Source organism: Anarhichas minor, unplaced genomic scaffold (genome assembly GCF_050575085.1).
Source record: "Anarhichas minor isolate MPS153535 unplaced genomic scaffold, ASM5057508v1 ptg000114l, whole genome shotgun sequence".
NCBI classification, from domain to species: Eukaryota; Metazoa; Chordata; class Actinopteri; order Perciformes; family Anarhichadidae; genus Anarhichas; species Anarhichas minor.
Genome location: NW_027466560.1, coordinates 338394 through 355207, shown reverse-complemented (window position 1 = coordinate 355207; position 16814 = coordinate 338394). Strand labels below are relative to the sequence as shown.

Here is a 16814-nt window from a genome sequence, read left to right as displayed (position 1 = left end):
CTCAGTGAAACAGAAGTGCTCACCTAATCCACAGGAAGACAGAGAGGGATATGACAGCCAGGAGAACAACAGCCATTGTTCCAGCAGCTGCATATTTCCAAGATCCTGAGAAATGGTGATCAAAAGAAAACACAAACTGTTCATTGAGGTGTTACAGCATGTTTGAGGCCCATTGGTCCCATAGAGTGATATATGACCAAACAATGCATGTGTGCATATTACATCCATGGAGTTAAATGAATGTAATTATGGTCTTATCAGCTGATTAACTTGTCATTTCCATCAAGTTTGTGTGTTAATATAGGAGAGGTGGTGGAGGGGCTGTTTTCTCATTACGCCCCCTTGAGTTCAACAGTCGATTAGTACGTCAGAGCTTTTCTCATCTGAGTTATGAAGGTTGGAGAGTAAGCGGTCACTATTCAGAGAGATATTCCACAGAGCTAAACCAAACATTAAATACAAAGGCCTGCATTACTGAAGCTTCAGGAGCTTTAGACACACTGGTGGTCAAAGTCTAATGAAGCTAAAGGACAACATCATCTGCAAACAGTCGAATGCTCCCAAACATCACAGTAATCGGGCACTTCACAGACCTGGGCTGTAACTTGATATTCTGGTCTCAGGTATTATGAATAGGAGAGATGACAACACAGAAGACTCAGGCCACATTAGATGAGCTTGGTGTAAGTTCAACAATAGACAAAAGCTCTGGCTCTGAGTGAGAGAATGTGAACAAGATGATTAAATCCCTATGAGACCAGAAATATGTAACACAGTGAAAACATGATGAGAGATGAAATCTTCACTGTTCTTCTTTGATCTGAGGTTAAACTCTAGTTCTATGTTAGCTCTACGACCACGCAACGTATCCTCATACAACGGTTTGTAGGAGATCTCACGAAAAGTTACTCATTTTTTGTGCTGTTTCCTACAAAATTCAGCAACACGTGTTTATTTCTGCTCTTTACGTGCATATGTCTTTTTCAGAATGAACTTCCGTCTTCCCAGGAAACTTAGTTTGGTTTATGCAACAAATCTACTTGGCTAGGTTTTGGAAAAGATCATCGTTTGGGTTAAAATAACCACGGAATTAACAATACTGACGTACGCAAGTTACGTGACCAAAACATCAACATTGACTTCTCGATTCACATGAGGAACGGACAGCGGTCTCCTGGCTTTAGCGGTCTTTATACTTCCTTGTTCACGATTATGTGGATTCATACAAAATTATTTTGTGGGATATCTATGAATTATGCCACATGTTTTTCGTAGGTATTGCTAAGAATGCTGGATGAGACCAACCTGGACAAAGTGGTTATTTTCACCTAAAATTGAAGAGTAACACAAGTAAAGTTTTGATACATGTGGACGACGCATTACATCACATTATGCTTTATGACTTCTGATGCTGAATGTGTGTGACTGAATGCTACATATCACCTGCTACAACAGTCAGATGTAAGGAGGAGTTACTACGTCCTATGTTGTTCTGGGCTTCACAGGAATAACTCCCACTGTGTTCAGCTCTGAAGTCAGTGATGTTGAAGATCTGTCCTGATGATTTTGGTGAGTCTTCATCCTCCTTGTACCAGGTGTAGTTAGCTGCTGGGTTAGCATCACTGCTACAGGTCAGAGTCACTGAACTGCCCTCCACTATCTCAGCAGAGGGACTCACTGACACAGAGGGAAGCTTTGGAGCATCTGGAGGAGATTTGAATAAACATTAACTTTAAGATGAGAATGTTATGATAAAACAGTCAGTTTAATTTGTTAATAGTTTGTATGTTCAAGAGAACTATTTATTCAGGAAGACATTAAAGAATTTTAATAATTGACTGTTGCCGCTGTCCAGAGTGCTGATTCAGGAGCTTCAATTTAAAGTTAAAGTTCAACCCCAAATTAAAAATACATATTTCCTTTTCCCTGTAGTTCTATCTATTCATCTAGATTGTTTTGGTGTGAGTTGCATCGTGTTGGAGATTTCGTACGTTTAGATGTCTGTCTCCTCTTCAATATAATGGAACTAAATGCCACTCGGCTTGTTATGCTCAAGTGACAACAAATACATATGAAAAATTAAACAGCAATGTCTCTTTCCAGAAATCATGACCCGGTTACTCAAGTTAATCCACAGACCTTGTTGTGAGAAGTTTCATGTAGGAACCATTCCTGTTTAACTGTGGTCAAAAGGATTTTTAAGAGTCTGTTTCTGATGGCGTTTTCTGCACTTCTAGCAGTAGAGTAACATCATTTCCTATTTTTCTGGGTAAAACTATCCCACATTCATATTTGTGTGGAGGTAATAAAACAAGGTCTTGAAGGACTGAAGATGAATGTTCATGTTAAAGAGGAACTAAAGATGTGTAAGAGCTGAAACATGTTTGGGGGAAACTCACACACTGAAGGAGAGGAGAACATCTCGTGTCCTTTTATGGCACAAGAATAGTTGTCTGCAGGATTTAGTGGGTGTGGATGAAAATAAACTTTTTCTTCCTTCCTTTTCTCTCCATTCTGGTACCAGATGTAAGACACATCTTCAGGCAGCTGACACTTAGACTGACATGTCAGCTCTGTCCAGGTAGAATTCAGTGTTGATCTCCTCACATTTATCTGGAGCTGTGGATCTGTGATTAACCAACAGAGACGTTCATTTAGAATCCACTATCGACACACACAAAGAGAGAGGAAAGAAAAACACAAGCTGATAGTAATGTTTCTTATCAAACATTTGAAAAGCAAATGTTACCTGTGACGGACAGAGTGACTCCAGGTGAACCAGTATATTTCCCATGTGGTTGGTTTGTTGTGAACCTGAACTTGTAATCAGCTGAGTCGCTCTTTCTCAGGTCTCTGATTGTTAGAGTGCAGTTGTTGTGATCACATGTGTGCTGCACGCGTCTTGAATACTGAGAGTCTTTTGTCAGATCCACAGGTTCACCACTATTCGTTTTGAACCAGAATGTGTTCTGAACTCCTGAGTTAGTCGTGGATGGGTACGTGTACCTGCAGCGCATGTTAACTTTTGATCCTGTAAAGGCACAGACCTCAGTAGGAGTGTAAGTCACTCCCCATTCACTCTGACTCTGTATCACTGAAACACAGAGCACATCAAGAACCACAGTCAGAGTCAGTACAACATCAGAGGACACACTCTCATTCCCAGCGCATCAAATACCAACGCTGTATGAAACGTACCAGGTGTTCAAGCAACTACAAAGTAAACCGATCCACATGATAATAAGTAAGGGAGAGAAAGGGAGTCTAAAGAGAAAGAAAGTCCTCACAGGGAGGTGGGTCAAATAAACACAGGACTTTCATCCAGGAGACCTCTGTTCATGTCCCATATGAAACTCAAAGTATTCGTTGATATTTAGTCACTTGAGTTTTTGTCCTTAGTCACGTGACTCATTTGTTACTCATCAGTCACGTGAGTTGTTATTCAGCGAAGTTAACGTCAACACTCTTTTCCTGAACTTAAACTGCCGGTAAAGATGAAAGTTTATTTTGAAAAGGTACGATGCATGCAGCGAGTGTAAATTGAGACGCTGACGCGCACAAAACTGACACTAGAGGGGTTTTTAGAGGCTCATAGTTTGAAGCTTAGGAGTGCTGACGAAGCGAGTTTGGTGAAAATGTGTTGGAAACCAACAACGTGGTGTTTGTGTTCACAATGTTAAGTTTCACTTTACAGAAATATTTTTTAACACAAACCACAACCAGTTGGTTAGTTGCATAAACTAGTGTTTTTGTTTAAATTCACAACGTTAGCCACGTGTTGACATGCGAGAATGGAGGAGCATCATCATTCCATATATCCAGAACAGTTTGTACATCTCATGACCAACTCCTCATTTTTCTACAAAAGTCCAGCAAAACGTAACATGCACACAAGCTTTTCAAAATAAAGTTCCATCTTCGCAGCAAACAACTTAATTAAGTTCAGGCAACAAAACTACTGAGTTAGGTTTATAAAAATATTGCGGTTTGGCTTAAAATAACTATGAAAGTGACGTCACTTAAGTACAGAAGATATGTGACAAATAAATCTACGTTGACTTCTCGTGTTACACGGGACACGATCAGAGGTCTCCTGGGCTAAAGACAGGTTTTTGTTTGGTCTCCTCCTTTAAGTTATGTCTTAAAAGTTGTTGCTTTTTAACCTCTATTTTATGAGGAAATCCTATTAAGACAAAAATCTCATTTACAAGCGAGTCATGGTAGCAGCCACACACATAAACAACATGATACCTTCACAATAAAACAGCTGTTAAACACAGTGGCCACCACATTCTTTATGATGCCCTTGAATTCATGAACAAATATAAATATTCCCAATTTTAAATTTGTTTGTACATTATTCCATGCTGAAGTCAAAAGCTGAGGTTCATTAAAAAGCTACAACTTGGAGAAGCATAGCTGATAACCAGAGCAAAGACAGAGAACGGTACAAAGGTAAGTTAGTAACGCTTTATGAATATAATTATACTATTTATGATGTCTGGGAGTCAACAATGTCCAACCCACCAAATCATAAAGAATGAAATGCAGACTGTCAGTAAACTCACACACTGAAGGAGAGCTGAAGGCCTCATATCCTCCAACAGCACAGGAAACGATGTCTGCAGGATAAAAGTAGTCTGAATACGAAATAGAAGTTTGTGTCCGGATGTTTGTGTTCTGTCTTTTCTTGTACCAGACGTAGTGAGGATGACCAGGTGGAAGACAGCTGCTCTGACACTTCACCTCTGCCCAGTTATCAGACCACCTGTAGACTATTAATCTGCTCACATGGACCTGGAGATCTGAATATGTGAATAAGGAACAGACGTCTTCATCTATACACACACATATAAACACACAAGAAGTTCAAAAGACGTTGAAAACTAAAATATTAAATGTTCAGATGAAAATGTTACCTGTGACGGAAAGAGAGACTCCAGGTGAACCAGTATATTTCCCATCTGGTTGGTTTGTTGTGAACCTGAACTTGTACTCAGCTGAGTCGCTCTCTCTCAGGTCTCTGATCGTCAGAGTGCAGACTTTGTTTTCACAGTGAGACTCCACACGACCTGAATACTCCGGGTCTGTTCTCAGATCCACATAAACATCATTACTTGTTTTAGTGAACCAAAATGTTTCCACAGCTTTTGCATCAAGGCCATTTAATGTGTATGGGTGTGTGTAGCTGCAGCGTATTGTCACTGTTGATCCTTTTACAGCACAGACCTCAGTAGGAGTGTAAGTCACTCTCCAGTCATCCTCACCCTAAATCACTGTAACACAGAAGATTCATGACATCAGAGATCAGACTTTCTTTTACTCATCTGTCTTTCTAGAACTGAACCAAACTGCTTTTCAAATCTACATCCAGAGTCAAACCGTTTGTCACTGAGAACCGACAGTCTGCAGGTTTTCATTTCATTTTAATGGCTCGGGTGAAATAAGAACCTGGAGACGGTTGGCTCTCCGTGGAACAAGATTGGACGACTGACGTAAGCTCTGCCAACGTCCTGAGAGTTAAGACAAAGAGGATCATGGTACCAACAGAGTCTGATTCACTGCAACAAAGTCACAACAACATGCGCGTCTCTCACTACAACTCAACAAGAATAAAATACTTTTACTGCACTTTTTGCTGCCAAAACTCTTAATTTTTCTTATTTCCTTTGTCTTTTATTAAGTGCATATTTTCTGTAACATGTCTAAATCCTTTAACCGTGTGCAGCACGTCCCTCACATAACACCAGGAACACCTTGACGTCTGATCTGCACACGTCTCTTAATTCCCTGCATTAGATTGATTCAGCCTCTGACCATGAATGTATACGTTTGATGCACTCTTACCACCAACGACAGTTTGGGCAATTCCACTTTGACAAAAGAGGAAGAAGACAAATATCTGAGAGTATTGCCTCACTTCATTAGTGCTCAGAGCGTGGTTCACTCCATCAAAGGTTAGTTTGAACAGATCAAACCCAAGTAAAGCTGTCCTTCCTTTACTTTACTTAAACGTACTAACATATGACGCACAATGTGTAAAAACTGGACATGATCTCAGTTGAAAACGTTCTAAAAAGTGCAGTAACATGATCATGAGAATGTGAAGAGGTTACAGTGGAGACGTCACGTAGAACACGTCTCTGTGTTGTGTTGCAGAGACATCTGAAGACGTGCAGAGTGTTAAGAACAGGCACTGCATCACTTCACAGGTCACAACACGGTGACCAGAGAACGACTGAATGAGACGTTCACTCTGTGTAAATATCCTACGACGTGAATGTAGAAATACAGAACCTGGTAGAGTGAGGAGGAGGACGAGGAATCCACTCGCTGCTGCTGTTAAACTCATAGCTGCTCCTCTGGATTCTCTGAGAGACTTCAGAGTCAATGAAACACGTCTGCAGGTGAAGAAGCTACATCTGTAGTAAAGGAGTCACATCAGAAACACTTCATGCGGAAGGAAGGGTGCTGTCTTGATGAGATATCTGTCGTCTGAAAGCAGAAGACTGAAGTCAAGTTATTTAAAAATACACCGAACTTCCTTCCTCTTTAGGTTATTAACATGCAGGAGCCAGCAGATTAAACTTCTCACTGTGAGAAACTAGTTCACAACACCACACTAACACATGAAAAGAGCATCTTAAGAGATCTGTTCTTCAGTGTGGTCACCGTCTAGGGTCTGAGAAATAATGCTGAGTATCTATCTGAGTATTTGAAGTATTAAAATACTGGTGAAAGGCAGAAAAAAGGTGGTTTGAAAAGAATCGATGGTACAAAATCAGGCTGAAGATAAGACTCCATTGATCCCCAGAGAGACATTCACATGTAACAGCAGCACAAGAGACGGACGACGAAGAGGAAAGAGAAACAGAGGAAGAACTTATTTGAATGAAATTAGTGCAAAAACCGACACGTCAGCTCTTTTTAGTAGAACTACTATTATGTATTTTATTCAAGCAAGACAAAACATTCATGTAAAATCTAAATACATATAAATACAAATAGAGAAATATAAAACAGAAGCATGTAGATGAGTGTAATGAGCAGGTGAGGAAATAGAAATAATTCACTAAATGAGTTTAATAATACTGATATTTGACTCCCAATAAAACCAGTTGGTGATAAAACTGATATAAAAAAGAAAAGAGGGAAGAAGCAGAACGTGGAGGAGATATATTATAAACACATGAATGTACATTCTCTGTTATCAGTGAAATATAACTCTTTACTAATATCTAGTGGCAACAGTTGGAAACTACAACTAGATCATCAAACACATGTTCCCCTCCAACAGCAGAGCAGCAGCAACAACAAGCTGCTGACTGTCATTCACATTCAATGTGTCAGAGACCTCAGGTGAGATTTAATCACGCTGAGAAATCTTACAGCCTTTCAAGGTCTCACTTTGAACTGTGAGGTCTGAACTGCCTCTCTGTGATCCCATCATGCACTCTGCTTTAAAGTGAACATGAAGATGTCTTTACGTTGGAATGACTTTCATATCAGCGCTTTGCAGTTTTTACCACTTCAGAATCTCTTGGTGGCACGAAACTCACTTTTTATCTTCTTTTCCCGAAAAAGTCGTCACTCCTGGACTGTCATAATTACAATATAATATAATATAATATAATATAATATAATATACTATAATATAATATAATATACTATAATATAATATAATATAATATAACATAACATAATATAATATAATATAACATACTATAATATAATGTAACATAATATAATATAATATAATATACTATAATATAATATAATATAACATAATATAATATAATATAATATAATATAACATAATATACTATAATATAGTATAATATAATATAACATAACATAATATAATATAATATAAAACAACATAATATAATATAATATAATATAATATAATATAATATAATATAACATAATATAACATAACATAATATAATATAATATAATACAACATAATATAATATACTATAATATAATATAATATAACATAATATAATATAATATAACATAACATAATATAATATAATATAACATAATATAATATAATATACTATACTATAATATAATATAACATAATATAATATAACATAATATAATATAATATAATATAATATAACATAACATACTATAATATAATATAATATAACATAATATAATATAACATAATATAATATAATATACTATAATATAATATAATATAATATAATATAACATAATATAATATAATATAATATAATATAACATAATATAGTATAATATAACATAATATAACATAATATAATATGTATATTTGTATGTGTAGACTCTGTGCTCATCGGGTTTTGTTGACGGTGCTGTACAGGGCAGCTGGATCCTCTCCACCTCTGATTCTGAGAATAAAAATAAAAGGTGATTCTAAAGATATATAATATGAAATAATATACTTTTCATCACCAGTGATATCAAAGTCGCCTCATATGAAGAGAGGATGATGTTCCTGTGTGAGGAGCTGCTCACCTCGGGGCACTGTTGAACTGGACGGCGGCGTATTCAGCCACGTCTTGCTGCTCCGTGTGTCTGAGGGCCTGAGCTGGTTTGATGCTGGAGTAGAGAGGATCTGCCCGCTTGTTGGAGAAGTGGACGCTGGCGTACTGAAGCTCCTCCTGCTCCTCCTGCTCCTCCTGCTGTCCCCGATCAGGTAGATCCTGCAGAGGCAGAGTTACTTTCAACTACACATATTACACGAGGAGGTCTTTCTTTGGAATAGTGTGTTCATGCAGAGGACTGCAACAAGGACAGCAGCTGTATTATATTAACATGGAATCAGAACGATGGTATAATAACTATAATAATAATAACTTTATTTATACAGCACCTTTAAAAACAGAGGTTATGTGTGGTTGTAATGTGCTTCAGTACACGTTGCTTTGTCTGTCTGTTTCTTTTTAAATTACTCTGGAGGCAGCTATCATGATAAGACAATGTGTTATGTGTCATATCATGTGTGCAGCATTTGGACAATAAGTATATCGTATCATATCGTATATCATGAGAGACCGTTCATGGTAAACGGGTCAAATCAAGACAGCTCTCTCAACCAGAAGACCGGTGTTTGAGACCGTTGTCTTCGGTTTTTTAAAGTTACTTAAGTGACATTTATGACGTGTTTTCCGTACTTACGTAACATTGTTTACGTACATATTTAACTTAGTTCATATAGTTATTTTAAGCCCAACCATGATGTTTATTCCTGAACCTTATTAAGTGGTTTTGTTGACTAAACATAATCGCGACAGTTTCCTGTGAACGACGTCGAGCAAAGTGAAATGTGAAAAGCCGTTTAAATGTTGTGCTAATATAAGCCTTCACATGAGATCGGGTTGACTCAGCAGTTTGAATGGAATATGTTTTCTTTAGTAGAATAATATACGTAACTATTCTCACCTGTTCCCTGTTGTCCGGTCTCTCTTCAGGCTCAGACGAGTCCCTGGAAGCCCCCTTCTTTCTGTTTGGAAGAATTATTAATACAAATAAATGATTGAATGTTTTTCGTTATGACAAACTGACTTTGAATGATTTGACAAACAAAGACTCAGTGAAACAGAAGTGCTCACCTAATCCACAGGAAGACAGAGAGGGATATGACAGCCAGGAGAACAACAGCCATTGTTCCAGCAGCTGCATATTTCCAAGATCCTGAGAAATGGTGATCAAAAGAAAACACAAACTGTTCATTGAGGCGTTACAGCATGTTTGGGGCCCATTGGTCCCATAGAGTGATATATGACCAAACAATGCATGTGTGCATGGAGATAAATTAATGTAATTATGGTTTTATCAGCTGATTAACTTGTCATTTCCATCAAGTTTGTGTGTTAATATAGGAGAGGTGGTGGAGGGGCTGTTTTCTCATTATGCCCCCTTGAGTTCAACAGTCGATTAGTACGTCAGAGCTTTTCTCATCTGAGTTATGAAGGTTGGAGAGTAAGCGATCACTATTCAGAGAGATATTCCACAGAGCTAAACCAAACATTAAATACAAAGGCCTGCATTACTGAAGCTTCAGGAGTTTTAGACACACTGGTGGTCAAAGTCTAATGAAGCTAAAGGACAACATCATCTGCAAACAGTCGAATGCTCCCAAACATCACAGTAATCGGGCACTTCACAGACCTGGGCTGTAACTTGATATTCTGGTCTCAGGTATTATGATTAGGAGAGATGACAACACAGAAGACTCAGGCCACATTAGATGAGCTTGGTGTAAGTTCAACAATAGACAAAAGCTCTGGCTCTGAGTGAGAGAATGTGAACAAGATGATTAAATCCCTATGAGACCAGAAATATGTAACACAGTGAAAACATGATGAGAGATGAAATCTTCACTGTTCTTCTTTGATCTGAGGTTAATCTCTAGTTCTATGTTAGCTCTACGACCACGCAACGTATCCTCGTACAACGGTTTGTAGGAGATCTCACGAAAAGTTACTCATTTTTTGTGCTTTGTCCTACAAAATTCAGCAACACGTGTTTATTTCTGCTCTTTACGTGCATACGTCTTTTTCAGAATGAACTTCCGTCTTCCCAGGAAACTTAGTTTGGTTTATGCAACAAATCTACTTGGCTAGGTTTTGGAAAAGATCATCGTTTGGGTTAAAATAACCACGGAATTAACAATACTGACGTACGCAAGTTACGTGACCAAAACATCAACATTGACTTCTCGATTCACATGAGGAACGAACAGCGGTCTCCTGGCTTTAGCGGTCTTTATACTTCCTTGTTCACGATTATGTGGATTCATACAAAATTATTTTGTGGGATATCTATGAATTATGCCACATGTTTTTCGTAGGTATTGCTAAGAATGCTGGATGAGACCAGCCTGGACAAAGTGGTTATTTTCACCTAAAATTGAAGAGTAACACAAGTAAAGTTTTGATACATGTGGACGACGCATTACATCACATTATGCTTTATGACTTCTGATGCTGAATGTGTGTGACTGAATGCTACATATCACCTGCTAAAACAATCAGATGTAAGGTGGAGTTACTACGTCCTATGTTGTTCTGGGCTTCACAGGAATAACTCCCACTGTGTTCAGCTCTGAAGTCAGTGATGTTGAAGATCTGTCCTGATGATTTTGGTGAGTCTTCATCCTCCTTGTACCAGGTGTAGTTAGCTGCTGGGTTAGCATCACTGCTACAGGTCAGAGTCACTGAACTGCCCTCCACTATCTCAGCAGAGGGACTCACTGACACAGAGGGAAGCTTTGGAGCATCTGGAGGAGATTAGAATAAACATTAACTTTAAGATGAGAATGTTATGATAAAACATAGTCAGTTTAATTTGTTAATAGTTTGTATGTTCAAGAGAACTATTTATTCAGGAAGACATTAAAGAATTTTAATAATTGACTGTTGCCGCTGTCCAGAGTGCTGATTCAGGAGCTTCAATTTAAAGTTAAAGTTCAACCCCAAATTAAAAATACATATTTCCTTTTCCCTGTAGTTCTATCTATTCATCTAGATTGTTTTGATGTGAGTTGCATCGTGTTGGAGATTTTGTACGTTTAGATGTCTGTCTCCTCTTCAATATAATGGAACTAAATGCCACTCGGCTTGTTATGCTCAAGTGACAACAAATACATATGAAAAATTAAACAGCAATGTCTCTTTCCAGAAATCATGACCCGGTTACTCAAGTTAATCCACAGACCTTGTTGTGAGAAGTTTCATGTAGGAACCATTCCTGTTTAACTGTGGTCAAAAGGATTTTTAAGAGTCTGTTTCTGATGGTGTTTTCTACACTTCTAGCAGTAGAGTAACATCATTTCCTTTTTTTCTGGGTAAAACTATCCCACATTCATATTTGTGTGGAGGTAATAAAACAAGGCTTTGAAGGACTGAAGATGAATGTTCATGTTAAAGAGGAACTGAAGATGTGTAAGAGCTGAAACATGTTTGGGGGAAACTCACACACTGAAGGAGAGGAGAACATCTCGTGTCCTTTTATGGCACAAGAATAGTTGTCTGCAGGATTTAGTGGGTGTGGATGAAAATAAACTTTTACTTCCTTCCTTTTCTCTCCATTCTGGTACCAGATGTAAGACACATCTTCAGGCAGCTGACACTTAGACTGACATGTCAGCTCTGTCCAGGTAGAATTCAGTGTTGATCTCCTCACATTTATCTGGAGCTGTGGATCTGTGATTAACCAACAGAGACGTTCATTTAGAATCCACTATCGACACACACAAAGAAAGAGGAAAGAAAAACACAAGCTGATAGTAATGTTTCTTATCAAACATTTGAAAAGCAAATGTTACCTGTGACGGACAGAGTGACTCCAGGTGAACCAGTATATGTCCCATCTTGGTTTGTTGTGAACCTGAACTTGTAATCAGCTGAGTCGCTCTCTCTCAGGTCTGAGATTGTTAGAGTGCAGTCGTTGTGATCACATCTGTGCTGCACGCGACTTGAATACTGAGAGTTTGTTCTCAGATCCACAGGTTCACGACCATTTGTTTTGAACCAGAATGTGTTCTGAACTCCTGAGTTAGTCGTGGATGGGTACGTGTACCTGCAGCGCATGTTAACTGTTGATCCTGTAAAGGCACAGACCTCAGTAGGAGTGTAAGTCACTCCCCATTCACTCTGACTCTGTATCACTGAAACACAGAGCACATCAAGAACCACAGTCAGAGTCAGTACAACATCAGAGGACACATTCTCATTCCCAGCGCATCAAATACCAACGCTGTATGAAACGTACCAGGTGTTCAAGCAACTACAAAGTAAACCGATCCACATGATAATAAGTAAGGGAGAGAAAGGGAGTCTAAAGAGAAAGAAAGTCCTCACAGGGAGGTGGGTCAAATAAACACAGGACTTTAATCCAGGAGACCTCTGTTCATGTCCCATATGAAACTCAAAGTATACGTTGATATTTAGTCACGTCAGTTGTTATTCAGCGAAGTTAACGTCAACACTCATTTCCTGAACTTAAACTGCCGGTAAAGATGAAAGTTTATTTTGAAAAGGTACGATGCATGCAGCGAGTGTAAATTGAGACGCTGACGCGCACAAAACTGACACTAGAGGGGTTTTTAGAGGCTGAGAGTTTGAAGCTTAGGAGTGCTGACTAAGCTTATGTATTTGATGAGTTTGGTGAAAAAGTGTTGGAAACCAACAACGTGGTGTTTGTGTTCACAATGTTAAGTTTCACTTTACAGAAGTATTTTTAACACAAACTACAACCAGTTGGTTAGTTGCATAAACTAGTGTTTTTGTTTAAATTCACAACGTTAGCCACGTGTTGACATGCGAGAATGGAGGAGCATCATCATTCCATATATTCAGAACAGTTTGTACATCTCATGACCAACTCCTCATTTTTCTACAAAAGTCCAGCAAAACGTAACATGCACACAAGCTTTTCAAAATAAAGTTCCATCTTCGCAGCAAACAACTTAATTAAGTTCAGGCAACAAAACTACTTAGTTAGGTTTATAAAAATATTGCGGTTTGGCTTAAAATAACTATGAAAGTGACGTCACTTAAGTACAGAAGATATGTGACAAATAAATCTCCGTTGACTTCTCGTGTTACACCGGACACGATCAGAGGTCTCCTGGGCTAAAGACAGGTTTTTGTTTGGTCTCCTCCATTAAGTTATGTCTTAAAAGTTGTTGCTTTTTAACCTCTATTTGATGAGGAAATCCTATTAAGACAAAAATCTCATTTACAAGCGAGTCATGGTAGCAGCAACACACATAAACAACATGATACCTTCACAATAAAACAGCTGTTAAACACAGTGGCCACCACATTCTTTATGATGCCCTTGAATTCATGAACAAATATAAATATTCCCAATTTTAATTTTTTTGGTATATTATTCCATGCTGAAGTCGGTCAAAAGCTGAGGTTCATTAAAAAGCTACAACTTGGAGAAGCATAGCTGATAACCAGAGCAAAGACAGAGAACGGTACAAAGGTAAGTTAGTAACGCTTTACAAATATAATTATACTATTTATGATGTCTGGGAGTCAATAGTGTCCAACCCACCAAATCATAAAGAATGAAATGCAGACTGTCAGTAAACTCACACACTGAAGGAGAGCTGAAGGCCTCATATCCTCCAACAGCACAGGAAACGATGTCTGCAGGATTAAAGTAGACTGAAGACCAAAGAGAAGTTTGTGTCCGGATGTTTGTGTTCTGTCTTTTCTTGTACCAGACGTAGTGAGGATGACCAGGTGGAAGACAGCTGCTCTGACACTTCATCTCTGCCCAGTTATCAGACCACCTGTAGACTATTAATCTGCTCACATGGACCTGGAGATCTGAATATGTGAATAAGGAACAGACGTCTTCATCTATACACACACATATAAACACACAAGAAGTTCAAAAGACGTTGAAAACTAAAATACTAAATGTTCAGATTAAAATGTTACCTGTGACGGACAGAGAGACTCCAGGTGAACCAGTATATTTCCCACCTGGTTGGTTTGTTGTGAACCTGAACTTGTACTCAGCTGAGTCGCTCTCTCTCAGGTCTCTGATCGTCAGAGTGCAGACTTTGTTTACACAGTGAGACTCCACACGACCTGAATACTCCGGGTCTGTTCTCAGATCCACATAAACATCATTACTTGTTTTAGTGAACCAAAGTGTTTCCACATCTTTTGCATCAAGGCCATTTACTGTGTATGGGTGTGTGTAGCTGCAGCGTATTGTCACTGTTGATCCTTTTACAGCACAGACCTCAGTAGGAGTGTAAGTCACTCTCCAGTCATCCTCACCCTGAATCACTGTAACACAGAAGATTCATGACATCAGAGATCAGACTTTCTTTTACTCATCTGTCTTTCTAGAACTGAACCAAACTGCTTTTCAAATCTACATCCAGAGTCAAACCGTTTGTCACTGAGAACCGACAGTCTGCAGGTTTTCATTTCATTTTAATGACTCGGGTGAAATAAAAACCTGGAGACGGTTGGCTCTCCGTGGAACAAGATTGGACGACTGACGTAAGCTCTGCCAACGTCCTGAGAGTTAAGACAAAGAGGATCATGGTACCAACAGAGTCTGATTCACTGCAACAAAGTCACAACAACATACGCGTCTCTCACTACAACTCAACAAGAATAAATACTTTTACTGCACTTTTTGGTGCCAAAACTCTTTATTTTTCTTATTTCCATTTTCTTTTATTAAGTGCATATTTTCTGTAACATGTCTAAATCCTTTAACCGTGTGCAGCACGTCCCTCACATAACACCAGGAACACCTTGACGTCTGATCTGCACACGTCTCTTAATTCCCTGCATTAGATTGATTCAGCCTCTGACCATGAATGTGTACGTTTGATGCACTCTTACCACCAACGACAGTTTGGGCAATTCCACTTTGACAAAAGAGGAAGAAGACAAATATCTGAGAGTATTGCCTCACTTCATTAGTGCTCAGAGCGTGGTTCACTCCATCAAAGGTTAGTTTGAACAGATCAAACCCAAGTAAAGCTGTCCTTCCTTTACTTTACTTAAACGTACTAACATATGACGCACAATGTGTAAAAACTGGACATGATCTCAGTTGAAAACGTTCTAAAAAGTGCAGTAACATGATCATGAGAATGTGAAGAGGTTACAGTGGAGACGTCACGTAGAACACGTCTCTGTGTTGTGTTGCAGAGACATCTGAAGACGTGCAGAGTTTTAAGAACAGGCACTGCATCACTTCACAGGTCACAACACGGTGACCAGAGAACGACTGAATGAGACGTTCACTCTGTGTAAATATCCTACGACGTGAATGTAGAAATACAGAACCTGGTAGAGTGAGGAGGAGGACGAGGAATCCACTCGCTGCTGCTGTTAAACTCATAGCTGCTCCTCTGGATTCTCTGAGAGACTTCAGAGTCAATGAAACACGTCTGCAGGTGAAGAAGCTACATCTGTAGTAAAGGAGTCACATCAGAAACACTTCATGTGGAAGGAAGGGTGCTGTCTTGATGAGATAACTGTCGTCTGAAAGCAGAAGACTGAAGTCAAGTTATTTAAAAATACACCGAACTTCCTTCCTCTTTAGGTTATTAACATGCAGGAGCCAGCAGATTAAACTTCTCACTGTGAGAAACTAGTTCACAACACCACACTAACACATGAAAAGAGCATCTTAAGAGATCTGTTCTTCAGTGTGGTCACCGTCTAGGGTCTGAGAAATAATGCTGAGTATCTATCTGAGTATTTGAAGTATTAAAATACTGGTGAAAGGCAGAAAAAAGGTGGTTTGAAAAGAATCGATGGTACAAAAACAGGCTGAAGATAAGACTCCATTGATCCCCAGAGAGACATTCACATGTAACAGCAGCACAAGAGACGGACGACGAAGAGGAAAGAGAAACAGAGGAAGAACTTATTTGAATGAAATTAGAGCAAAAACCGACACGTCAGCTCTTTTTAGTAGAACTACTATTATGTATTTTATTCAAGCAAGACAAAACATTCATGTAAAATCTAAATACATATAAATACAAATAGAGAAATATAAAACAGAAGCATGTAGATGAGTGTAATGAGCAGGTGAGGAAATAGAAATAATTCACTAAATGAGTTTAATAATACTGATATTTGACTCCCAATGAAACCAGTTGGTGATAAAACTGATATAAAAAAGAAAAGAGGGAAGAAGCAGAACGTGGAGGAGATATATTATAAACACATGAATGTACATTCTCTGTTATCAGTGAAATATAACTCTTTACTAATATCTAGTGGCAACAGTTGGAAACTACAACTAGATCATCAAAC

General features: G+C 38.6%; 1 protein-coding gene across 1 annotated transcript in view; it reads right to left on the bottom strand.

Moving 5' to 3' along the window:
• Positions 1-16403, bottom strand: part of LOC142940068 (uncharacterized) — a 31279-nt gene extending 14876 nt beyond the window's left edge. The window contains 17 exon segments of the mRNA XM_076082955.1: positions 24-105; positions 1444-1704; positions 2400-2627; positions 2750-3094; positions 4569-4805; positions 4920-5268; positions 5452-5513; positions 5848-5873; positions 8509-8696; positions 9436-9496; positions 9606-9687; positions 11015-11275; positions 11973-12200; positions 12323-12664; positions 14106-14342; positions 14457-14813; positions 15834-16403. Of these exon segments, the coding sequence (XP_075939070.1) occupies positions 24-105; positions 1444-1704; positions 2400-2627; positions 2750-3094; positions 4569-4805; positions 4920-5268; positions 5452-5513; positions 5848-5873; positions 8509-8696; positions 9436-9496; positions 9606-9687; positions 11015-11275; positions 11973-12200; positions 12323-12664; positions 14106-14342; positions 14457-14813; positions 15834-15888 (3401 nt within the window). The 5' untranslated portion in view covers positions 15889-16403.
• Between the last annotated feature and the right edge of the window lie 411 nt (positions 16404-16814).